The sequence below is a fragment of the Equus quagga genome, chromosome 2, assembly GCF_021613505.1.
Source record: "Equus quagga isolate Etosha38 chromosome 2, UCLA_HA_Equagga_1.0, whole genome shotgun sequence".
NCBI lineage: Eukaryota > Metazoa > Chordata > Mammalia > Perissodactyla > Equidae > Equus > Equus quagga.
In genome coordinates, this window is record NC_060268.1 from 106,387,665 (window position 1) to 106,414,482 (window position 26,818).

A 26,818-nucleotide genomic window follows, 5' to 3' on the forward strand; every position below is an offset into this window, starting at 1 on the left:
GCAAGCATGGGGACAGGACCCATGGGCAGTGAAGGGTTGCAAGCATGCAGACAGGACCCATGGGCAGTGAAGGGCTGCAGGCAAGCATGGGGACAGGACCCATGGTCAGTGAAGAGCTGCAAGCATGGGGACAGGACTCATGGGCAGTGAAGAGTTGCAAGCATGGGGACAGGACCAATGGGCAGTGAAGGGCTGCAAGCATGGGGACAGGACCAATGGGCAGTGAAGCACTGCAAGCATGGGGACAGGACCCATGGGCAGTGAAGGGCTGCAATGTGTTGAGGGTTAGGGCTAAATTTGTAAAGCATGGGTACGTGCCTTGTTTTTACTAGACAAAGGAAAGATGATGTAAAAAGTCCTTAAATGGTATCAGTGCAGGCGGGGTCTGGTTATTGTGTGGTCATATAACTTTAGACATGAGTCGCTTCATATAGATCAGCATGTAGGCCAGGACGCCTTGGGCTTCTCTCCCTGGGGCAGCCTTGATCCACATCAACATCGGTTATATGTATCATAAAGCCTTATAATTTTGTGGGGAAGGTGGTAGTGGGGACTGGATATTGTGGGCAATAACCAGGCTGTTACAAATAACAATATTTGATCCATAAGCTATTTGATAAGACTGGGCTATCAATCTTAGAAAACAGCATTAGTGAAACGTCATTTCTACAGCGCTTTACAGTTTACAATATGTTTTCTCATGTCCTGTCTTATGTAAACATAAAGAAAAACTGAAGTGCAGGGAAACAACTGATTTTCTTTATGTTCCATCATCAGGCTGGGTCTGACCCAGGTATGCAGTCTCAGATCAGTAGTCTGGGATTCCATCGGAACCCCTGTTTGTGGTAGATTGAAGCACTTGCTGGCTACACAGAGTACCCAGCGCTATGCTAAGCACCCAGCGTGTTATAAGAACAATAGTTTTGTACCTTTGTGGCCACACGTATGTAGATCTGCTTAAGAACATAGTTAAAAAATGAACTTATAGCCAATAATAGCCAATATAATGACAAAGCCTGATGTCGGCAAATGTCCCCCAAATAACCTCAAAACTCCTCTTCTAGATGGAATGAGGATCTGTGTGCTGTCCCTGATGTCCCTTCGTTTCCGCCTCCCGCCCCCCCATCCAAACTCACCTCCTGATTTTAATCCTGTCTGGCCCTCTCCCCAGATTAGTTGTATAATTGAAAATGTGCCCACAAGCATAATCTCTGGATTGGTGGATTTAAAACAAAGCTGATTAGAGGTTTCCAGTTGTGTGTGAAAAGAATATGTGTTTTTAAAAGGTGTTATTGATAATGAAAAGCTGAGAACTTTGATGCTCCGCACACAGCTTGTGTGAACTTTATATAGAATCATATGCATCTGTGTGTATCCTACTTATTGGTCATTGGGCTACTCCTGACCACAAAGTGTGGTACTGTCTTGGTGTATCTTGCAAAAATGACACATCTCTTTTTCCCTTGGGATGATCGCTAGGCCCCAGGTTCCTCTCCCTGCCTCTTGCCCCATCCCCACCCTATCACACTTCTCAGTGTGGCCTTGCTCTGGCGCCTCTGTGGTTGTTAATGCTCATTCTCAGACATGGGGATCTAGGCAAGAAGGAGGATTTTATGTAAAAACAGTTGTAGGTCGATTTTTGACCCCAAGAAAATAGTTCATTTTATAATTAGATATATATGTTCTTTATAGACTTTTCCTTTATACGCACACATTTACTCTCAAAATTTCCTCAGCTCGTAGCTCTCTCGAGGTGGCTGAGAGTTCCTAGAAGGTACCTGTGTGCCGTTGCCTGCATCCTTAAAGATGCTGCTGTGAAGGAGAACTGCACAGAGGCTCCTGCACCATTGGCCTGCATCCTTCAGAAGCTCACTGGTTGACGGCTTGCTCTGTCTTTGTCTTGTCTTCCATTTCAAGGGCGCTTCCTTGCTCCCTAGACTGCTGTGCAACATCTTTTCCCCATGAGCTGGATTTCCCTGGTCCTGGGAGTTGTGTGTGTTCTGCAGGTGTGCTATCGTGGTCTCCCTTTCCCCTCTGTTGTTGAGTGGAATTACTTCTCCTTTGTCATGATATATAAGAGTTGTATAGGAGTCTCATCCTTTTTGGAACATTTTTAGGTCTTGATGTTATCATCCATCATATTGAAGAGGACAGGGCAAAGGAAAGAGCCCTGTGTCAGGGAGCAGGACCCTCCCTCTGGCCAGCTATCCATTCAAAATTCAGGACCCTTTGTCCTGGAACTGTCATTCACCAGCTACGAATCCACCTGCCTGTTCTACCTGCCGTGCCTCCAGCCTTGACTTGTACATAGGGAAATCGGCAGAGGCCTTCTCAAAGCCTTTGGGTAAAGTCCGGAGAGTTATGTCTGCCACCTTTCCCCTGATTCACAGAGCCTGACACGTAGTAGACTTCTCAATAAATGCTATGTCTTTTTCCCTTTCTTATTTCCTGTTTAAATAAAATAAAGTTAGTTTGACATGATTTATTGGCAATAAACCCGTGTAAGCTCTTTCCATTTGTAAGTGCTCACAAATAACCATATTATTAATCTTCAGAAGGTTATCTGGTGTCTATGTCATGCCCACTGGTTTCCAATCACCGGGCTTGAATTTGCAGGAACGAACTGCTTCCCTTTTTAGAACACGCGAGGGTATTTGTGTGTTTCCAGTCTGTTGACATGTCTCCTATTCCCCCAGATTCCTCAAAGACCACCACAGCAATTTACCAATCTCATTTTCACGTTCCTTCAGTGTAATAAGTGAATTAAAGCCAATTTATTACCCAGGATTACCTCATTTATTTCAAAATAGGCTGTTTCCAAAGGAAGCTCTATTCCCTTAGTGAGAGCTAGCTCAATTTTTCAAGCCCATTCTAAAGAAAAACAGGTGTATCTAGTTTGTTTTAGCTATTAAAAACCTTGTTTTAAAAAAGAAATAGCCCTTTGGGTATTGCCGGGGGGTGAGAAAAGTAGCCTAAAGACTGAAATGGTAAATGAAGAGAGAGGGGGAAAAAACCCTGATTTTAAGTGTTTAGAGTACGTGAAATGTCACTTTCTTCCTTAACCGCTCCCCTAAGGAAAATGAGGAGATTTTTAAAGCAGCGTCTGGTCAAGGCGCGCACATGCAGAGGATTTCTGTAGCTCTAGGGGAAAATACAGGTCTACTAAAATTTTCATGAGTTTCTTATATTTGTCAGAAATTGCTTACAGGCTGCCTGATATATTTCTGATAGTTTGGAAATGCCCATGGGCTTCTATACTTTTATGTCCACCCATTTATTCTCTTAGGAAGAAAAGAAGACCGAAAAAAACCCCAAAACACAACTAACTCTGAAGCAGATCATTGAATAACATATCTATAAGGATTACCTGTGATTAACAGGTTCCTACCCCCCAAAGGTGGAAAAAGGGAGAAAATTAAAGCTCCTCCCTTTTTAAAGACTGTCCAGGAAGGTTCCAAGTTGTTATCAGAAGACAGTGATGACTTCAGGTGCCTGGAAGAACTCGGGGAAAGAAACTAAAATTATTGAGCATATATCACCACTTGCCACCAGCTCTCACGGGCTTTTGAACTTATGTGTTAGTGATTTTATTGTCTCCTCAGAACAGTCTCCACTATTCTGGTTGATGACAGCAGCCATGAGGTCATGGATATGCTGAGAGGAGGCGCTGTGGACAAGTGGCTCAGAGCATAGGCTCTGTAGGGGACCACCTTGCAAGGAAGAGATAATTAACATCCCCCAGATGAGAAAACCGAGGCTCGGAGAAGGCATACTTTGACACGTCTAAGGGGCAGAGGGACATTTAAACCCAGTCTAACTTCAGAACTCTCTTGAGAATGTCATTCTGCATCCTTAAAGTCTTGTTGCCCCTGCGATGCTGAGTGTTAGTTTCTTTTCTAATGGACAGTTGATCGTGGACACCAGTTTGCACGGGTGACTTGAATTGCATGAAACGAGGCGATAAGGCCCAGCTTACTGGCCAGCGTGTGCCCACTGGGGAATTCCATTCCTCATCGATGCACTCACCTCTCTGGTAGGCACAGCCTTGGACCCTATGAGTGATTTCCCCCTGGTTGGTTTCTGATGGACAGATCAGGTGACCCAGCTTGGTGCTGACTGGTGCCTGGCTGTGACATCTAAGTGTGTGTCATCACCACATCCTGAATTCTGGGCTTCAGGGGAGCACCTCCCCTTTGCCTCCCCTGGCAGATGGCCCCGATCTGAGAGTTCATATGATATCTGTCTGATAGTAGTGACTGGTGGAGACACTAGCATCTCATTTTAATAATTTAAAAATCATAAAATATGCCACTTTTGGAACAAAAGCTTTCAAAAGTTTAGCGAGGATATTCAGTTGCTTTCCACAATGTGGAAACATATTGATATAACCAAAGCACACTTCAGATATTTAAGCATCAAAGCATCCATGGAGACGTCCTCTTAGCAGTAAAATGTGTTGCTTTATTCAAGACGATTCCATAGTGTAGAGGGACTATAAAGGCAAGAAGAGACGAGAATGCTTTATAATTAGTTTGCACTGTTTGAATGTAAACGGGCACTTGAAAACAGTTTGCTCTCTTAAAACTTCCTAAGTGTTCCCCACTGTAATCTCCTGTAAAGTATTAATGTTTAAACAAACCCTTGATTCGTAGGCAGTGCAAAGGTTAGCTTCAGTCCAGCCCTGCCTAGTGATCATCGACTCCAAATGCTAGTGGTGTTTTGAATCAATCAGAAAGATTTGAGCTTGCTGGATGTAGTCATGGCCTCTTAAAACTCGGAAGGTGTATGTATGGTATCTTGATATGAAGTGAGACTAGAGATGTTTTATGAAAGAAGAGCCAAGTGTAGACAAAAGACGATCATATTCTATTATAAAATGTTTCCTTATATCTCAGTTAATTTACTGAGACCCGGGTAATTTACAGTTCACCCTCGACACCCACTCTCATGCATACAGCAGCAAAGAGGTGTAGATCCTTTAACATAGGAATTGTATAATTCTGATTTCTTTCTTATTTCCTCACTCTAGTGTGCCAAGTTCCAATACTGGAATGTGGAAGAAAAATACCGAATTTCCTCTGGTTTTCTAGTAGGACCGTAGAGCAGGACATTTATCATGCTATAATTGTATCATTTTCAAGGTCAGGCATTTAAAGTGGCACTAACCTTTGATGTGGGCTTAAATTCTGAGTATTATAAAAATTTAGTGCAGAGGAGGGACTTCCTTGAAAGACACTTCAGTCTCTAGGGTGCTACTTATGTGAGAAGTGCTGACAATTTGGGATCATTTTTTAATAAACATATCTCAAATTTGGCATGCAAAGCGGGACATTTAGAAAGCCATGAAAATAAGCCCATGCATAAAATATGGCATTAAAAAGGTACCTGTGAACTTTACAGATGGAGTAGCATGAAAAAAGCTATCTTTTGTTAGAGTGGATGTGAGAGCTTGCCGCTCTTTGCTGCAAAAATAAGAGCCGAAACTTAAGTCGTCTAGTTGTTTTGAAATAACAGTTACAGAGAGGGCTCCTTCTGGCTCATCCATATTTTATTAGGGCAGCAGTTAAAAAATTCATTAGAGACGCTCATCTGTAGCTAGTAGCACTCTTGAGGGGGTTCAGATGGCGATCCGATTTTTGAGTAGCGCTTTCTGTGAAAAGAAAAAAAACAACCGTTTATGAGAATTAATAGCACTGTGGAGAGAGACTGCTCAGTGATTTTGGAGCAAACCCTTGCACAGGGTTTAGGAATCTTTTGCTGCTAAAAGCGGAGGGAAATCCACGGGTAAAAAGGAGAGAAAATAGAAGCCAGAAAATTGAATCAGAGAGCCGGGAAGGTGTTGGTCTACAAGAGAGCATAGGTTGAGTGTCCACGTGACACGGTGCTGGATGCTGTGCGTATGTGTGCGCTGGTATAGATCCCTGCTGGCCCCAGGAGCCTTGTCAGTACAGACAAGGCAGAGCTGAGGTTGCATTGGTGTAGCCTTGCCTTGAACTCTACCTCCAGGTGGCCATGTCCAGGTGCCTTTGCTTCAGAACGACGATCTTGTCTTTATTCCTGAATTGAAAATAAAAATAGTTTTTGAATGGTTACTCTGTGCCAGGCATGGTATAGAGCAGTGGAATTCATAATCTTATCTATCCTTCTGGCAGTTCCATGAGATAGAGTCCCATTTTACAGACCAGACATTGCAAGCAGCATTGCAAACTCCCATTGTCTGATCGAAAGCGGAAACCCTATGTGGGGTAGAAGATTCAGAACAGATGTATGGGAACAGGTTTTAAATACAGACCCCACTTTGTCCACATGTAGCAGTTAGCAGAGAAAGCCCCATTTCGAGAAACAAAAAAGTTTGGGGGAGAGAGAAGATTCTGCACAGAAACAACCTCCTCAGTGTCATGAACATTGTTTATGATGCATTAGAATTCCAAGTGTGCTAGGATGTCAAAGAGGACTGTCCCCTAAGGCAGAGGCTCCCAGCCCTGGCTGCCCACTGGAATCACCAGGGAGTTCAAGAGGCACCCAGGCCTGAGTGCCTCTCCCCAACGCTGTGACTTCATCGGTCTTGGGTGTGTCCTGGACTTTGGAATTTTTAAAGATCCCCTGGTGACTAATGTGCAGCCAAGTTTGGGAACCACCTCTCCAGTCTCAGCGTTTCAGCTGACGAGCTAAAGCTGAGGACAATGGGTCACAAGTGTCCACACAGGCAGGTCTTCCTGCCTCCTGTGGTGTTGCTCACAGCCTGGTCTGCCTCTGTTTCTTGACATATCTGCCTTCTCCACGGAGCCGTGAGCTCCTTGAGGGTGGGGACTGTGGCTCTGAAAAATTATCATCAAATATCTCACTGTTATGACAATTATATTTCTATATTCATTGTGTTTACTATATAATTATACATAGGTTTGCTTACACTGTTGGAGAACCAGCGTAACCACCACCTGGCTTAATGTTACCCTTGAAACCCCTCTCGCTCATCATGTCCTCCTCCTCAACCAATTTATATTGTGTTTATCATTCTTCTGCTTTTTTCCCTACTTTTAGCACTATCTCTCTCCTGTGTTCCAAGCAGAGCAATCTTCCCAGTTTCATGGATTCAGGGCTAACACTGTAGTCACTTAAACCACAATTCGGTGTCCGGTTCGTCCCTTCTGACTGTGAGGCTGTTACGAGCAGTGATGTCTGCGGCCCAGGAGTCAAAGCTCTTGCATTCGGGTGACCAGGAGGCTGACAGGAGAACAGACCAAGCTTTGCTGTCACGGAACTCTGGGCAGCCTGCTGACCTGCTGGCGTCTATACCTGCAGTGCACGCTGCTTTGAAGATTACGGAAATGCTAGATCAGGGTAAAGTGGCTCTGCTCACCAACAGCAGCTGGTGAATAATCCTGTCTAGGAAAACAATCTGCCTTTCAAAGCGGTAGAGAGTGTCCTTTGTGAATGTGAGATGTCAGCGAGCCCAGCACAAGGTTCTGTGGCAACTCCTTTATTGGCCTGTTGGGCAGGAAGATTTGAAAGGGAGCAAGAAGGACCACTTTACTTGTGTGACATTCTCTCTCTCTATGCGTCTCTGTCTCTGTACGTATATCTACATTCCATATACATGTGTGTATACATACACACTTAGGTTTGTATTTTTATTACACTTGGACATATACAGGCGCGTGTACGCGTGCACACACACACCCACACACCCACCCCATGTTCCTTGTGCACATAGATGGCACTGTTGAAAATGTACTTCCTGTTGGACTTCCAATTTTAGGCCAGACTTAGGCTTAGATTGTTGAGGATGTTGCTGGCTTGTGTTGGGTATGGGGGTGTTATATGGACGTGTGTGTGATAGTGGAAGAAAACAACTATAAAGAAAGACATTGCAGACCAAGCAATATTTTTAAAAATGTAGGCATCTGGGTACCTAGTTAGGATCATTTTGGAAGGAGTTCCTTGTAGAGAGATTAATTGAGAATATTACTTGTTTGGCCCCTAAGTATTTATGTGTTTAAATATTGCTTGGGGGAGGGTGGGAGAGGGTGGGAGATGTGTCCAGAAGGCTAAGAAGAAGCTGTGCTCCTTGCACTTCATCACAGAAAGCCCTGGGAGCCATATGATGTATGGAGCAGAGGGCAGACATAGATATCTGAAGAGCAATTTCCTCCTGACTTGGTGACCTCACCTCTGTAAAGTACCAGGACGCCCATGTGTGCTACAGGCTGACTTCCCCCACTTTCACCCTCGGTTTGGCGCCCTCTGACGGTTCTCCTTGTGTTCTTCCTCGCTCCTGTCTAGTCTGTTCTCCACAGAGGGATCTCTTAGAACATGGAGATTGGATCGTGCCTCTCTCCCGATTAATGTCCTTCACAGGCTTCCCATCCCTCTCAGGGCAAAGATCCAGCCTTCGTGCGGCCTATAGGCTCTGCAGTGTCTGGCTGCCTCCTGTCCTGTGCCCATCACCAGTGTCCTCCAGCTGGCCTTGTTCCTTCCTCTCTCAGCCCCTTCCCATCAGCCTTCCCTGTGACCACTAAAACTCCCACTCATATGTCGGATCTCAGCCAAATGTGGCCAGAGCCAGGTGCCCTGTCATCTGTGGCTCAGCACCACAAATCTGTCCTTCATCAGCCCATTGGTATTTCTCTATGTGGTCACTTGATTACTTTCTTCCTTCCCCGAAAGATGGTAAACCCCCAGAGGGCAGGGCCACCTGTGCTTGCTTGCTGTGCTTTCTCTAGGACAGGGTTTGGGTCCTCTGAGAGGCAGACACCAAGACAGAATGAGACATGCAAGAGGCTGAATGAGGGAAATTTGCCTGTGAAGGACAAAGAGGGGAGCAGGAGGAGGCAGGGAGAGCCTGCAGAGGAGACAGGGAGGGAAGGAGGTCTCAGACTACAGCGCACATGGAAGAGGCTAGTCGTCCTCACTAATTACCCAGATGCTGCATTCTGGCCAGGCTGACGGGGAGTTCTGGAGCCAAAGTTGCTTGTTAGAGTTGTCCTGCATCCCACCGAGTGATCCTGCGTCAGCACCCTTCTTCCCTTTAATCCCATGAGGTGGTTTTTTTTTTTTTTAAAGATTTTATTTTTTTCCTTTTTCTCCCCAAAGCCCCCCAGTACATAGTTGTATATTCTTTGTTGTGGGTCCTTCTAGTTGTGGCATGTGGGACGCTGCCTCAGCGTGGTTTGACGAGCAGTGCCATGTCCGCGCCCAGGACTCGAACCAACGAAACACTGGGCTGCCTGCAGCGGAGCATGCGAACTTAACCACTCAGCCACGGGGCCAGCCCCCCATGAGGTGGTTTTTTGGGGTGGCACATAAATTAGGGAGTACTCTGGAAACGAATTGCACAATTTAAATGGAAATGCCGGAAAAGCTGATTTATTTTACACTAGTACTTGCCTTGCTCAGTAGATGCTTATTACAACAACCCTCCAAATCCTCAAGTGCTCTCTGAACTATCCAAGAAAGATGAACTCATGCTCAGTAGAGTGTTTGTGCTTAGTTATATTATTTGATTCTGGTCTTTGGAATTAAGTTAATCCACAGGGATGTGTGGTTTCTTTAAGATTCTGAATCTTTGGTTAACTTGAATGTTTTATAAAAGTCTTATGCCCCTGGGGCCAGCCCCATGGCATAGTGGTTAAGTTCTCGCCCTCCGCTTCAGCACCCGGGGTTCGTGGGTTCTGATCCCAGGCACGGACCTAGCACCACTTGTCAAGCCATGCTGTGGTGGCATCCCACATAAAATGGAGGAAGAAGGCATTGATGTTAGCTCAGAGACAATCTTCCTCAAGCAAAAAGAGGAAGATTGGCAACAGATGTTAGCTCAGGGCCAGTGTTCCTCACACACACACACACACACACAAGTCTTATGCCCCAACCATGACAAACAGAATTAAAATTCCTTCCATGCAAAGAATATATTCATTTATGCTTCCACTCTACATTTGTACCCAAGTCTGGTTCTGTAAAGCCTTTATGTGCCTGTTCTTCTCTATTTATGGGTTCTCAGCCGTGGCCTCTGTATCTCCCCTTCAGAAGGCAGACAGGCTTTCCCCACAAGACATGAGAATCATTGTGGTATAGGGCAGCCAAGGGACTTGCCCAAGCCCAAGTGAGCATTTTGCGTAGATTTTAGCTTTGAGTCTTGATATTTAGATCTTTCAAGTAAATTCATGAGTATCGTGTTTTCTTAAATTGCATATTTTAGATTTCCTATTTAAAAATGAGTATTATCTGGCCAATGTGTATACTAGGATTTTTTGGGGGAATTATAAGGACCTCAGGAAGCTTATATGTAGTGTAAGTTGGGAACAATTTATATACACCAAGGAAAATAACCAGCAGTGCTGGCTGTTAATAAATAGAGGGGAAGGAGTGATGTGGACAATTGGTGAAGCCCTGTGAACTGGGTGATCAGGACAGGGTAGTTGATGGGGAAGGGAGTTGGAAGCTAAAGAATTGGAAGGATTTGGATGGAGGAAGGGAGAGCATCAGAGGCAAGCTGGACAGAATTCTCACTGATGTGGCTGGTTAACATTGGCCTCCCCTAATTGTCCCAATAAGTTAGGTGAGCAGATATTTCTGGGCACCTTGTCTGGACCATATATAGAGGTCCTTTGACATCGGGGTCTAATCTACGCTACTATCTTTCGCTTCCCTTCAGTCTCAGAGCTCATTGGGCTGAATGGGGATGGAGATGAGGATCCTATATAACCAGGGACCAGAGGTCTGTATTGATGGAGAGGAGTCTATTCCTCCCCTCCCTAGAATCTATGATGGAGTGGGAGGCTGTGAGGGATGGAGGAGGCTGAGTGAGGCTTCCTCTTCTATTTCAGCCTTTCTGGGGCCAGATGGGAAGAACAAAGCCACCTCTGGGTTTTACAAAGAACAGAGGGCACAGCTGGTTTCTTGGGCCAGCTCTTCAAGCCTGCCTGCCCTTCGGGCCTTCTGCTGTGCCACGATGTACTTCCTGGTTGCTCTAACCTCCATCCCCCAAGCTGACTGCAGCATGTCAGGAAGGAATCTTTCTCTCTAAGGTCTGAGTGCATCATTACCCTTCCTTAACTTCAGGGCCTGATGGCAGGCCTTGGATTTTACACTAATCTAATAGGTAGGATTTCAGGCAGGATATATAAGTGATAATTGATTTCTGGTCAGGGGGGACATCATAAGCTTCCTCAAAAAATAAAAATTAAAAAAAAGTGTAAATAGGGGACTTTGGTTATGGGGAACTGGGGGTCTTCCTAGAGGTTTCAGAGCAGCTGTCTGCCCAATATGAATTTCTTCCAATCCTTCTAGCTCATTCCAGAAGTGCCCTCCAGATCTGGCTCTGTCAGCTCCTCTGCCCTCTCTTGAGGGTTAGGATTAATAGTGTGTGACAGTCTCTGCTTCTTGGGCCACCCTCTGGGAAGGCCCAAGCCAGGGGGCAGGCTGTATGAGTGCTCAGGTGGATGCTGGAGCTGGGCCCTTGGTTAAATGGCGTGAGAAAATGCTGCTCAGGCTGAAGTGCCCTCAGGCATTTGAAAAGAAATGAAATTTCAAACAAATATTTTCCACTTAACATTGATCTTTTAATTGTAGAAGCGTTATTTGGGTCACTGGTACTTGCATAAAAAAAATAGTTCAGACTTTTGAAGCCAAAAGGCAATATAGATTTCACAGGACCCCTTTCTTGAGATATGATATTGCTGAATTGTTTTCCTTTGGTAATTGAAGCCAGAATTCAATGTTCTCTGTACTTCCTTTTGGAGTCACTGTTCTTTAAAAACTATTTTGCCAGTTTTACAGGGCACATGAGAGTTAGTCTTTCTTCTCCTTGGCCTCCTTCTGCTCACACCTGAGCTCCCGCAGACCTCTGCAGACTGCTCTCCTTGTAGTCAGGACCACAACGTGCAGGGGACATCCTCAGATGATGAAATCCCTGAGGGAAGGTACCGGACCAGAGAGCGTGGTGACCCAATTTGGTCTATTAAAATCTTTTTTTAAAATTTTTAACTGTGGTAAAATATGTATAACATAGAATTTACCCTCTTAACTGCTTGTAAGTGTACAGTTCAGTGACATGAAGAACATTCACATTGTTGTTCACCCATCACAACCACCCATCTCCAGAACTTTTTCATCTTCCCAAACTGAAGCTCTGTCCCCGTTCAACACTAACTCCCCATAATTTCTCCCTGCTGGCCTCCAGCCCCTGGCAACCACACTTCTACTTTCTGGCTCTATTAATTTGACTCCCCTAGGTACCTCATATGAATGGATTCAAACAATATTTGTCCTTTTGTGACTGGCTTATTTCACTTAGCATAATGTCCTCAAGGTTCATCTGTGTTGTGCATGTGTCAGCATTTCCTTCCTTTATAAGGCTGAATAATTTTCCATTGTATGTACACACCGTGTTTTGTTTATCCATCCATCCATTGATGGATGCTTGAGTTGCTTCCACCTTTGGCTATTGTGAATAATGCTGCAATGAACAAGGGTGGGCAAATATCCCTTTGAAGTCCTGCTTTCAATTCTTTTGGGTGTATACCGAGAAGTGGAATTGCTAGACCCTGTAGTAATTATATTTTTAATTTTTTGAGGAACTACTATACTGTTTTCAGCTGTACCATTTTACATTCCCATCTACAGTACACAGTGATTCCAATTTTTCCATATTTTCATCAAATCTTATTTTTTTTATGGTAGCCATCCTAATGGGTAGTCCAATTTGGCTACTAATGATATTAATGTTTCCTTCCATACATTTTCGTCATGTCCTTTTCTGCTGATTCCAACTTTGCATGGCCTCTGTTGTGAAGCAAAGAAAAATAAATTTTTCTTCTGATTTCTTGTCATTTCAAGTTATCCTAAGTGATCTACTTGGGGGCAAAGGATATAGAAAGAGCATGTGTTTTGGAATCAGATAGGCCTCAGTTCACCCACCCATCCATCCATCCATCTATCCCACCATCCATCCTTCCTTCCCTCCATCCATCCACACATCCATTCATTCATTCACGATTTATGAAGCAACTTAAATGTAGGGCATTGTGCTGGTCGATTGTTAAGTAGTGAGCAAAACAGGCTTTGGTAAATTATGATTAGGGACTTCTGGGGCAAATTAAGACCTTCTGAGTTTTAATTTTATTATTTATAAAATGAAATGGTACCAAGCTCCTAGGGTTGTAGTGTTACATGCCTCCCTCCCTTCCTTTATCCTGACTTCCACTCCCACTCCTTTGCTTATAGCCCTTGCTTCCATTCCTTCCTTCCCTGTAGGCTTCCAGAATTCTGTGTATTCAGGGTGGTATTAACCCTTCCTGGGGTCTCAGCAGTTAGCATACCCGGTTGGCAAGAGCAGGCCACCGGGTGGACGCATCTTGCACTCTCTTGTCCTCAGATGCTCAAATTCAGGGAACAGGTGGCCCATGGGTCATTGTGCTCACTTCCCCAGGGATTGTCAATGACACCCATTCCAGAGACTGGTGTGTGCCATGATCTTAACACTGTGGGATCCTAAATGCCTAGCACCTTCTGTTTACCGTGACCGTCTCTGTTCTGGGAGGCAGAGCAAGCTGTGCGGGCCTGGAGAGAAGCTTTGTTCCACTGTTGCCACAGGCTGTAGTATACCTACAACTGTGTTTAGTGCTGCATGTTCTTCCTTGTATGCCTCCATCTCATCTGATTCTCGTTGCGGCAGGGCTGCGAGGTGGGGGCATCGTGTGAGCCAGTAAAGTCAGGAGACTTCCGCACTGGTCTCTCGGCCACTTGCAGCTGTTTCCAGAATGTCGAATCTCTGAGCCTCAGTTTCCTTAATTATAAAAGGAAAGTTATGATTCCTGGTCTGATTGATTCACATGATTTTGGTAGGGAGCAAGTGAAATTAATGTAGATAAAAACACATTATGAATAATGTGTTATGCAATGTAAAAATAATAACTAATGCTTTGATCACATTTATTACGTGTGCCAGGCACTGTTCTAAGCCGTCTATATCTAGAAACTCATGTGGTTGAATGCTCACAGCCACCCTATGAGAGAGGCACTGTTAATATCTCCATTTTACTGAGAGGCAAACTCAGGCATAGAGAGGTTAAGTAACTTGCGGATGGTCACACAGCCAGCAATGGCACAGTCAGGGTTTGCACCAGGTAAGGAGGTGCCAGGGTCTATGCTCTCAACTGCTGTCCTATCCTGCCTCTGTGAGGCATCAATATTGTTTATTGTTTCTGTTCCTCTCACATAGCCGGGAGGAGGAGAGGCCCTGATTTTGAGAACACGTCAAGCAGGGCCCCCTGTAATCCACCGTGTGAGATGAACTGATGGGCATAAATTGTGTTACAGCCGGCTCTCCGTGGTCCACAGGCATGCAAGGACACTGATAGTTCAGATAATGGAAACTCGTGTATTGTTCGATGAGTACCTAGAGTAAGCGATTGGATCGCATTTTGAGGAGTGCGCTGGCATTCAGTTTCAAATCATTTGCTTTCCAGGCCCACGCCAGGATGAAAGTGCTGATGTGCCTGAAAGACTAAGAGGCGAGAGGCTGGGGGTTCAGAAGGAGCTGCTGAGGTGGTGTCTCCGTTGTGCATGCTGACGTGTTGGCACAACACACAGCAACGCCAGCTGCTCTGCTCAACAGAAGAGCTGGGCTGCTGTGTTGTTTCTACACGTTCAAGGCAAACACTTCCCAGGGGTCATCAGAATTTTCATACCGGTTGGCCCCGTGACCACTGAGCCAGCATCTCTCTTTGGCAGAGGCACCGAAAGATGACCTCGAAGCCTAGGATGTTCTCCAAATGCACTTCCAGCTAGGCCAGTGAGATCTGTGTGTTTACGGTGCTGTTTTCTCTCTTCTTTCCAGGCAGCCAGGATTGCTTACCACCTGCAGCCTCTTTCCGGAAGAAGCGGCTGGCACGGAGGCCAGGCTACATGAGAAGCACAGCTGGGCCCCGGATCGGGTTCCTCTCCCCAGCAGTGGGCACTCCGTTCTGGGCCCAGGGAGGGATGTGCAGTGAGGAGTCCCACCACTCTGAGTCCAGGGCCAGCCCATGTGGCCTTGACCCTGGAGGCCAGGGGCAAGGCCCCTCCGTTGGGAATCCTGTTTCCAAGGGCATCACAGCTGTGACATCTGTGGACCACCTAGGCCTGGCTCTGACCCCTGTGAGAGGAACCTCAGGGCTCTTTGGGATTCAGCTCAGAGCTGGCACCAAGCTGCCCGACAGGCTAACCAGGTCTTGTGGCCCTGGGGACACTGGGTGTCAGGAGGAGCTTCCATCCATGGACAGCTCTGAGGCCCCAGGCCCTGGTTGGGATGCAGCCTGCACTGAAGGAGGAAGGGGCACCTGGACCAAAGGCTGTCTTGCCCCAAAGGAGATGAGTAGTAACAGCTGCAGCCTCCAAAGTGGCCTGAAGTTTCCCTCAGCCCCCGCCGGCTCTCAGGATGCCTTCACCTCCAGCTTTAGCTTCATTCAGCTCTCACTTGGCTCTGCCGGGGAACGTGGAGAAGCGGAAGGCTGCCCGCCATCCAGAGAGGCCGAGGCCCCTCATCAGAGGCCCGAGGAGCTGGAAGCCAAGGCTCTCAGCTTGGACAGCCCCCACGAACACCCTCGACTTCTCTCTCCCACCTTCAACCTCAAGGCTACTCAGGGCCTAGCAGACTCTGCCCAGGCTGCAGCGGGCAGCCCCCGGCTGGAGTGTGAGATGGTGTCTTTGTCGGACACGGACGCTGCCTCCTCCTGCTCCCCAGATTCCTCATGGTTCGAAGGCAGCAGCTTGGGGGACTCTCACCGTTGGGACGAGCTGCTTGGGAAATGCGAGCCCGTGCTGCTGGACTGCCTGCTGAGTGACCGGAGGCAACTGGAGGTCGGTGTCTCCCCAGCCTCTGGGGCCCCACGAGCGTCACAGCTCAGATTAGCTCTGGGCAGAGGGCAGGAAATAAGTGGTTCTGGGGTTGACGCACTTCCACCCTAGAAATTGCAGCAGCTCCTCTTGCGGCCGGCTGCAGGAAGATGTTCCTGTACTTCTGTGTCTTCTCTTTCAGTTTGGACACAAATCTGTTCTCGCTTATGTCTTCTCTGTTGCTTCGATGCTCTGATTTGCTCTCTGTGGGCCCCCAGCTCCTCTGCACTTCCTGGCCTGGGTGATGTGTGGTTAGCTCCGCCTAGCTATGCTTTGAAACGGGAAATCCGGGCCAGGGAGCAGGGAGACGCAGCTGGCTGGTGTGCGGAAGGGGTTGAGGGATATGAAGACGGTGATGCCCTGCATTGAGGGTGGTCCTGAGCTCATTTGCATTACTGCCCTCATCTCATTTCATCCTGCTGCAGCGGGAACTGCCTAACATAGACTCAGGAGACTGTTTCTGGTACTAAACCTCTCAGGCCCTCACTTTCCTTATTTAGAGGTATCAACACCGCACAGGATTCTCTGCAGCTCAAATGAATATGTAAGTGCTTTGGAAATTGGGACAGACAGTGTCAGTGTATGTCTTTACATTATGATAGCGCTGTCCACCCAGTTGTTGAGGGCTGGGTACAGCCAGGAGTAGGCAGGATTGTTCCACCCCAGAAAGTTCCTAGAGAGACCAAGGTAGAGATGCTTCGTGGCTGACCCATTGGGCTGTGTGCCTCATCCTCTTGAAAGATTGCATTTTCCTTCTGGGGTGTGTGTTTGTGTATGTGTGCACACGAGTATGTGTGCACATGTGTATATGCGTACGTGTGTGCACACATACTGTAAGCAGGGAAGTGGAGCACCCCTCATCAGGCATTTGGTAGAAGTACCTGAAAATGTGAAGTTCACGTTCATTCTCAGCAATCGCATCTCATCGACTTTCCGTGATGTTTAGCTCCTTTGTTCTGGCCTATAGGGACCTTAGCCCAGCCATCTGATTTATAACCCAGGAAGATAGCGAAGCCAGGCCAAACATGCAGGTCTCTATTCCCAGGTGATGTGTGAAACCCTCTAGTTAGATGTGTCCAAAACTGATGCCATTGTCTTCGCCACCAAACCTGTTCTAAGGGCCTCATTCTTGATATGTATTTGTCGATTTGAATCAATAGAATCTATTCACTTCCTTAGAGAAACTGCAGTCATCTTTAATACCTCCCTCTCCATCCCTCCCCACATCTGCTCAGCCTCCAAACCCTCTCAGTCCTACAGCTAACCTCGTCTCAAGCCACCGTCACTGCCCTGGTTCGAATCCTTGTTATCTTTCACCGGGGTTTTGCAAGAGATTCTTGACACATTTACCCTCCTCGAGTGTCTCTCTTCTCCAATTTATCTTCTGTGTGGCCAGCACAGTTATCTTTCGAAACACTGACGGGATAGTGTTATTCCTTGGCTTAAACCATTTGTGGCTCATTGCTCCTCTCTGGACAATATCCAAGCTCCTTATCCTGATCATCGAGACTTTTCCCAACCTGCTGCAGCCTGCCCCAGTGCCTTACTCCTGCCGGCTCGGCCGTCTGGGGCTGCTTCCTGTTCCTGAAGACACCACAGAAAGCTGTGCTTCAGGCCTTTGCTTACTTTTCTCTCTGCCTGGTCTGACCTTCCTGCACTCTCCCGCCTGCCAAGCTCCTACTTATCCCTTTAGTTGTGACTCCAAAGCCACTTCCTTGTGAGCCATTTCCTGCCCCCTCTAGACCAGATGAATCCCATCTTCCATTTGTCCCCATAGCACTCTGGATATGCTCCATAATAGCACTCACCACAGGTAATAAAAATTTGTTTGTGGGTTCAAGTTCCTCACTTGACTACGAGCCCCATAACCACAGATCGCTTCTGCTAGACATTTTGGGATGCCAAATGCCTCGCCTATTTCCTGGCCCTCAACAGGAGCTCGACTAATTTTTATTTTTAGTGAACTCAATCTTGTTAAGATGGGCCACAGATATCTAATTGATGGATTTCTTGGCTCAGCTGTCTAAGGCATAAGAAGAGAATCTGAGAGGCAGATGCACACGGGACGAAGGCACCAAGTAGAGGTTGGCATCATCATACTTTTCTGACTTTAGATGCCAGTTTTCAACACTGCATTTCTGAGAACTTTTAAAAAAATCTGGGCAATATATCTGCATTTCTCCATCTCAGAAATCCAGATTTTGACTCAAGTGAAGCCAAAGTAGAATGCTGTTGTAATGACCAGCTTCCCTTGCGCCCAGTAACCATGCAATCAGAAACTTGTCTTGGTGAGGATCCCATGGCAGTCCACAGGATTCGGCCCACTGGGTTTTGGTAGCCCCAATAGTTTTTTTCTTCCTTTTAGCTCCTCCTACCTGGAGATTGATCACTTCCTCTTGAGAACCTGGAGTTTTTGGTAAACTGGAGTCTGTGAACCATGAGCGAATGTGGCTCTCTGGGGACCCAGTTGTGCACGGGCTCACCATGCTGGCTCTCTGAGCCACCGAGACATTGGAGGACCGTGAGCTGAAATTCCAGGGGCTGTGGCTACAGAAAGCCACCGTGACTCACCTTTTGGATTTCATAATTTTTAGTTTTAAAAAGAAATAAAATCAATGCTAGCTACATTTCTTCCTTTCTCCTTTACCAGCCAAATGCAGCTTTTAAAAGAAATAATTGGTCATAATCTACTAGAGAGTTATTCTGTGGGGAAGAAGGGCGTGGTTGCTGCTGGTTCACCCATGGCACTTGCACACAGCCACAGTGCCCGGCGCACGCTTCCCACACTACTGGGCTTATGGAGGGGGTGAGCCCTACTGCCTGCGGTGCCTGCTGGGGCCTGTGGGTGTTACCCACGGAGCTCTGCAGCGTGGCAAGTTAGTGCGACGGCCTGGGTGGTAGCCTCATTCTTTCTGTTCCTCGCTGTGTGTCTTTAGGTAATTGGCTTACTTGTCTTGTGCCTCAAGATGCTCTTGTAGAAGGAGAGAGAACCACAGCGCCTACCTCATTAGCCTGTCGTGAGGGTTAAGTGTGCTCCTACATGCAAAGTGCTACAGATGAGTCTGGCACTGAGCAAGTACCCAGGATATTGCCTATCAATATCATTAGAGAAACAGCTCAGGTTGAGAGAATTTGAGTCAAAGAAGAATAAATTCACCCTTCTCCCCAGAGTTCAATTTAAACTCATGTCTTGTCTCAAACGATAGGATCTGGAGACCACTTAACTTTAGTTTAAGTGTCTTTGTTTGTGGTGATCTAACACCTGGACAGGGGAAAGCGTGCTGCCATTTTCAGGTGGTTGAATGTCTGTTGTGTGGAAGAAGGGTCAACTTTATTCTGTGTGGTGGGAGTGATGGAAAAGAACTCTTTCCAGGGCATAGGACTGAGAGGAAGGCAGGTTTTGTTTCAAAAGGAGGAAGAGGGGCTGGCCCAGTGGCGCAGCGGTTAAGTTTGCACATTCTGCTTTGGCAGCCTGGGGTTCGCCATTTCAGATCCTGGGTGCGGACATGGCACTGCTTGGCAAGCCATGCTGTGGTAGGCATCCCACGTATAAAGGAGAGGCAGATGGGCAAGGATGTTAGCTCAGGGCCCGTCTTCCTCAGCAAAAAGAGGAGGATTGGCAGTAGATGTTAGATCAGGGCTAATCCTCCTCAAAAAAAGAAAGGAAGAAGAAGCTCCTGACACCTGGAGTCCTCCACTATGAGGGGGGCTGCTGGGGTGCCCCAGCTTTTTCCACTGTGTTTGTGCAGAGGCCCCACATTGCTCATTCAGGCTCCTGGGCAGGCCTTCAGGATTGGGGAGGAGGTTGGGCTAAGGATCTTCAAAAAGATTCTTTGAAGAGTTGGGATTCCAGTGTTGTGGGGCCTTTTAGAGATTATGGTCTAATTCCTTGATCCCTCTCCCTTCTCCTTAAGCAAAACACAAATCTCAGGAACTTGAGTTTTCGCTCCTTTTAAAATGCAGTTGATCTTCAGTATTCACGGATTCTATATTTACAAATTCGCCTACTTGCTAAAATTTATCAATAACTCCAAAGTCAATGCTCACAGTGCTTTCCTGGTCAGTTGTGGACATGCACAGAGTGGCTGAAAATTTGAGTTACCTAATGTGCACTTTCCAGGCTGAGGGTGAACAGGGTGACGCTCTGCCTTCTTGTTTCAGCTCTTGTACTGTCGACAAGTGTCCTTTTCGTGGTCTATTTAACGCCACATCTTTTTGCATTTTTGTTGGTGATTTTGTTTTTTAAAATGGTCCCCAAGCATAATGCTGAGTGCTGTCTAGTGTTTGCAAGTGCAAGAAGGCTGTGATGTACCTTACGGAGAAAACACATGTGTTAGGTGAGCTTCTTTCACGGTTGAGCTGGAGTGCTGTTGGCCATGAGTTTGGTGTTAATGAATCAGCAATGCAGATTTAATAAGGTGTCTTTAAACTGAAACAGACATAAACAAGGTTATATATTGACCAGTTGACAAAAATGTTGTGTCCGGAGGCTCTCATGAACTTAACCCTGTGTTTCCCCCAGAAGCCAGGGTTGAGTATTTGTTAATTGATGTTCCCAGCTACTTTATGGAACATAACTACCATGAATGAGAATTGACTATATGTGTATTTTTTGCTATTTCAAAATAGCCACCCAAGGACTATTGCCAGAGGTTGAGTGGGGCTGAGAGAAATGCGATAAAAGGAAATGCTAACTGGGTGAGCAGAGGGGGGAAGTGGGCAGAACCCTGCAAGTTAGGCCCCACCTCAGCTTGTGGAAGCTGGAGGAAAACAAACTAATTGCCTGCCTAACGTGGGCTGGGTCACTGGGTAAGACGTGCCCATCAGTGGTTGTGCTTCCAGGAAAGATGGATGTTCAAACATATCCCAGGGCATCAAGTCAGGGTCTTACAGGGATAATTGATGAGAGGGGTAAGGTGAGGTGGGCATTGGCTATAAATGTATCCTTTGACCTTCTTTTTTTTTTTTTTTTTTTGAGGAAGATTAGCCCTGAGCTAGCATCTGCCGCCAATCCTCCTCTTCTTGCTGAGGAAGGCTGGCCCTGAGCTAACATCCGTGCCCATCTTCCTCAACTTTCTGTGTGGGATGCCTACCACAGCATGGTGTGCCAAATGGTGCCATGTCCATACCCGGGGTCCAAACTGGCGAACCCCAGACTGCCAAAGTGGAACGTGTGAACCTAACCACTTCGCCACTGGGCCGGCCCCCTCTTTGACCTTCTTTTCTATAGTTCTTCTGCGCCTGCTTTTTTTTTAATTTAATAATACCATCCTTTGGGTGTGGTGATGGTAATGCTCTAGCTTTATATGGCAATTGCACCACCATACAGCCTTTCTTCTATCTCTACTATGTAAGACTAAGTTACTGGTAAAATTTGTATGTGATATGTGGAGCAACTCGAGGATAAAGGGGTTAATGTGATCATTCATTCATTCTTTCATTCATTCAGACTGTGTTTACTGACTACTAATAGTGCAACACCCTGTGTCTGGCTTTGGAGATTTTATTAGTTAGATTATATTAGTTAGAATAGCTTAGTAACACACACACAATATCAGAGTCTTAACATAACAAAATTTATGTTTCTGGCTTATGCTTCAAGTTCCACAGAGGGATTTGGGGGCTCCAAAGACCTAAGAGGCATTCAATAAATATTTGTTAAATGGATAGTATGAATAGAAGCAAGAACAGGTCACAATGGTAGTATAGAGAAAGGACATTTAACAGACTGGAGGAGGTGACACCTGAGTTAGGTGATGAAGGAAATATAGGTGTTAGCCAGGCAAAGGATGGGAGGAAGGTGTTTTTCAGGGAGCAAGCCCAGATCTATTCATTCATAGTCTAAGAATCCATCTTCAGAAAATCTCTGGGCCTCCTGTTGAGAAGAAAAATACAGTCATGTGTCACTTAACAAGGAGGACATTTTCTGAGAAATGCATTGTTAGATGCATCCGTCATTGTGCTAACATCATAGAGTGTGTTTACACGGACCTAGATGGTAGAGCCTGCTACACACCTAGGCTGTATGCTACTACTCTCATGGGACCGCCATCATATATGTGGTCCATTGTTGACCAAAGCATCATTATGTGGTGCATGACTATAATTACAAATGAACACACTGATAATTCTCAAACAAATGATGGGATCATTGAGTCTGTATGCAGGTTAAACAAGACAATGCCCTTTTCTATAATGGCAAATATACGAACCTGAGGACTTCTAACAAGGGTTTTATGAATTCCTTCTTGTCATTCTCACCAGCCTTTGGGGCAGCCTACTGAGTTTAAGTTCATGCTCTTCTTCTTTTGGTTTCTCTTCCAGTTTGGTGTGTTTAGCTTCATAATTTTAATGTGATTTTTAGAATAGAGACCATCTGGTCAGGTCAAGAAATTTGTACTACTTTTTATTATGCATTTTTCACATAGATAAGGGCACAAAGGTTACAGTGTGATGTTTTTGTTTAAAATAACATTCTAACTGTGGATTTTATGCTCAAATTACACTTTTTCTTCATAAAACTTTTTTTTGAGAAACTAATGTGTCTGGCATTGGAAAAATGTACATTTGTGGTTCTTTTTTAAGAGGAGGATAAAGAAGTTCAGTTTTGAAATAGTTTCTAAATGTTCTTAGCTTTAACAAAATTGTTTGCTTGACTGCTATGGTAATTTGGTTTTCATTTTCTCCCCTTCAAACCAACATAGGTAAAATCCTTAAGATTAAAGCTTCAGAAACTTCAAGAAAAAGCAGTTGAGGATGATGATTTTGATAAAGGTGAGTTTTAATTTGTTTACTGATTATTTCTTCTTTTTCCCCCACAACGTCCCATTTCTCTTTCCCTCCTTTCTCAAATCTGTCTTCTACATCTGAAATGAGTTGTGCAATCTGCTCCTCTGATCATCTCCACTCAGTAACAGTTGACTATTTTACAGCACTGTTATTTTGTGGTTTTCAAAGCACTTTAGGAGTATTAATCCTTTGGGTTGTAAGTATAACTTTATTGATTGTCCAGCAACCCTTGGAGTACTTGCAGGTGTGATATAATTTATTCATCCATCAGAAAATTTTTGTTGAACACCTATTATGTGCCAGGCAGGTGGCAGGAATGGGAAAGTAAGGTAGACGTAGTATCTGGCTTTGTGATACCTGTAACTATAAGCTCTCAGGGAGAGATTGTTGACCTCATTCTCTCCGGGACCAGAGATGGGAAATGGGATGAGTCCGAGAGACGCCAGGCTGTGCCAAAGGGGTCAAATGTATCAAATTCCCATGAAAGTGGACACAAATATCCAAGCTAGAAAGAAGTAACCACACAAGACCAGAAGATAGAGGAGTTGGTCAGAAACCAGAAAAAACAATTCAGATGAGGCACTAAAACAGAGTTGGAGCAGAAGCAGATGAGGGCTGGATGGCGGCTGACTGGACACAGGCTAGACTGCACCAAAGGCAGGCTTTCTGGTGTGGTTGGCCTGTGGAGAATCTTAAGGACTTTGGATGCTGATCGCAAGATTTCACACCCATTTCTGCTGGATGTGGGGAAGACAAAGGGTTTCTAGGTTCCCCTAGACACTTATGAACTTGATAGATACTCCTGGTGATAGCCAAGTTTAGCACACCCAGAACTGGTCTGGAAATAGAATGTAGATTTAAGGATTTTTCTGGAAGCTGGTTAGTGTTGGGGCTTGGGTCTTCAAGCTTAGTGACTCATATTCTGGTATTTCCAATGAGTACGTCATGGACCATTGGAACTGGGGCACTACAGGAATGGGGTGAGCGATTTCCAAAAGTGCATTGCCAAACCTGTTCTAGGAAATACCCAGGATTGACGCTATCTGGTGTTCTCATTACAGATACCATTGAGATTGGCTTTACGAAGTGACAGGGGAGTGGGAGGAAGATGAGAACTTGGGAATGAAGGTGGAACTCTCTGGACTCTCCCACTCCTCTTTCTACAGGATGTCTTGATTTCAGAATGATGCTGGGTGGAGGATGAGGTGTGTGAGAGAGGAGGCAAGTCTAAGGCAAGGGAAGGTACTCTCCTTAGTCCTCGGTACAGCTGTAGACAGAGAGCAAATGAGCTATTCCTGGACCAGGCTGCGCCCACTGACTTTTGTCTGTAAAAGACAGTTAAATCTAGTTTGAAGCACCCCACTATGGCACAGATTTATTTTCTCTACCATGGGCTGAGTCTTGGTCCTTTTACCTTGAACAACACAGCTCTGCTGTAACACACAAAGCTTATGACACAAGTGGAAACCAGGCTCTCTTTTTCTGATAAAGAACTGGGGAACTTTCTGGACTTGGTTCTCTCGATGGACTTCATTAAATGAAGGCTTCACTTCTTTAGTCTTTTCTCCAAATATCTCTGAAACACCTAAGGGAATGAGGTTGGATAGGATACACCTCATCAGGGAAGCTAAAAGAATGAAGGCACCTCTATTTAGTGTTTCTGTTTTTTATCTTGTTTGCCTGTCACTGTCTAGCAAATCAGAAGTTTGGGGGTAGGCCCAGCATTCCATGTTTTCACAAGCCTTCTAGGTGATTGGGATGTGTGATGATGTTTGAGAAAACACTGGTGCAGGACTTTCCTCCATGGAGAACCAGACCATGATGCAGCAGCGAGCTGAGTCCTGGAGGTGAGGGTGATTCAGTGGGCCATGTCCCTCCTGATCCACTAGGAGTTTGTGGAGTGGACAAATACCCTGGTAGCTACTTAACACAGAGTCACATACCACTGTCATTCTATTTAAACTCATCAAACCTGCAAACCTGGTTCAGCGTGTTGAGAGGTAAGTGTTCGTATGAAATGTGCAAGGTGCATGGCACATGGTGGGTAAGAACTCAATCAATGTTTCATGAGTGAATGAATAAACGACTTGCTGCCTGAACGCCTAGGGGCCATGAATGGCAAGCTAGAGTGAAAGCAAGGAGAAATCCCTCTTGCCACCTCACGATGGGGTTGCTCTTCAGCTCATCTGCAGTCTACAGCATGGGGTGAGTGAGGGGGAAAATTTCTGTGTAGAAGTTGGCTTATTATGTAAAAAATACTATTGAGCGTCCATTGTATATAACAGTGCTTCTCAAACTAATGCATAGCTGAGTCACCTGGGTAGTGTATTAAATGCACATTCTGATTAAGTAGCTCTGGGGTGGGGCTGGAGACTCTTCATTTCTGATAATGTCCTAAATGATGCTCATGCTGCTGTCCTGAGGAATACACTTTGAGTGGTGATGAGATGCAAGGAAGTAAACAATGCCATTTTAAGACACACTGAGTACTGTCCTCAAGATTTTCATCTCAGGGAACTTATGGTTCAGCAGGGGAGATAGCAATAATGACAATAAAGTTATACATAACATGCTCCTTAAAATGTAGACAAAGGACATTCCAAAAAGGGGAGAAATTACTTCTGCTAGATGTTGAGGCGGGTGAAGGATCAAAGCCCTATGGATGAGTTGGTAACTTAGATGGGCCTTAAAGGTTGAGTAGGATGCATCTGGAATGGGTTTTAGAAAAGTCCAAGAGGTGGAAAAACCACCTTTACTACTAGCCACCATCCAAAAGTTTGGTTGTCTTGAAATGAGATTTGAAACTGGCTATTGTCTGCAGTGGCCCAGTGCAGGGCCCAATGCATGGACTGGCACATAGTAAGTGATCAAGAAATTCTCATAAATCGATTGCTACGTCATTAGGGAAGTTTGAACAACCTTGAGGTGGAGAATTTGTTGTGATGAGATTTATTGAAATAGGATTTGGATAAAATTTCCTTTGTCATCTAGTTTATCCAGGGTTACTAATAAAAGTTTTAAGGATTGTTGAGATTTTTCTTGATACTCAACTTTTATGGTCTTTGTGTGGACTCACTTCTTTTTCTCTGTCAGGTGCAGCTGTGCTTTGAAGCAGGGGAAGGGGTCTGCTGGAGGCCACCGTGTTCACCAAGAGAATATGGAGGGTGACCTTATCTCCCTTGGTTTTTGTTGCGTTTCTCTCTTTCTTTCTAGTTTCATTCATAAACATGACTTTGTGTTCCAGAGAAAGGAGGAATTGGTACAGAATAGAAAGTTCTGTGTTTTATCTCATCAAAGTGCTGGCAAATTTACCCACGGATGCCTTGTGGGGAAAACTTCTCATGGCTCTAATTACATCTCTCCCTCACTAGGGAAGTAAAGTTAATATTTCCTTATACTCTTGCATAAAGCTGGGAGGGCCTGGGAGAAAAAGAATAATACTATTTGGTATTTGCTTAGGGTCTTTCTCCAAGATGCTCAAAATGCTTCATTGGTTGTATGGCATTATTGCTTGTCCCATGTCTGTGGTCAGCTGAGGGGCAAGGATGAGACCTTGCAGTCTGATGGAGGGAGAGATTGCAGTCCAGAGATGGGAGATGAGGGGTCAGGATCTGTGATGTGCTGGGAAGGAGAAAAGGAGAGCGTGCACAACAATTTTCAATATGGTTACTGTTCCAGTTGCTCTTGCATTGATTTGTGGCCTGTAATGTCCCCCTGCCTGCCCAGGTCCACCAGAGACTGTGTCCACCACTTCACTTCTGAAGTGAACAAGGTGAAGTTGTGAGGAAGAAGGAGCAAAATTTCAGGAAGTCACCATTTCAGTGACTCGCATCAATGTGATGTGTGGCATCGCTGGCTTTGCCCTGCTGGTTTAGAATCTCTTCCGGGAGTGAAAAGTAGTCAGCACTGAATTGGTTTCTCTATTATTTCTCTCAACCAATATCCATTGTGACAAAATTCTAGAAGCATAAAAATATGAGGCATTGGAAGAAAAAAGGTCACAGCAAAAGCCAAGCATAAAACCAGTGGAGAGAGTGACCAGCTCTTCTCTAAATTGCCATATCTTTGTTTCTCTGAATTCTTTCTTTAGCAAGATTTCTCTATGCATAGTTGCTCTTAGGTGATAGTGTGTAAACTGTTCAGCCTGACACCC

At 45.5% G+C, this 26,818-nt stretch overlaps 1 protein-coding gene across 6 annotated transcripts in view; it reads left to right on the forward strand.

Moving 5' to 3' along the window:
- The window catches only part of DISC1 (DISC1 scaffold protein), a 341,872-nt gene that overhangs the window by 26,360 nt on the left and 288,694 nt on the right, over positions 1-26,818 (forward strand). For all 6 annotated transcript variants that reach the window (XR_006887032.1, XR_006887035.1, XR_006887036.1 and 3 more), the window contains exons 2-3: positions 14,840-15,840; positions 22,581-22,650. Coding sequence is in view for 3 of the 6 variants with exons in the window: in XM_046650469.1 (XP_046506425.1) it covers positions 14,840-15,840; positions 22,581-22,650 (1,071 nt within the window). In the remaining 3 variants the exon portion in view is untranslated. The remainder of the gene's footprint in view (positions 1-14,839; positions 15,841-22,580; positions 22,651-26,818) is intronic.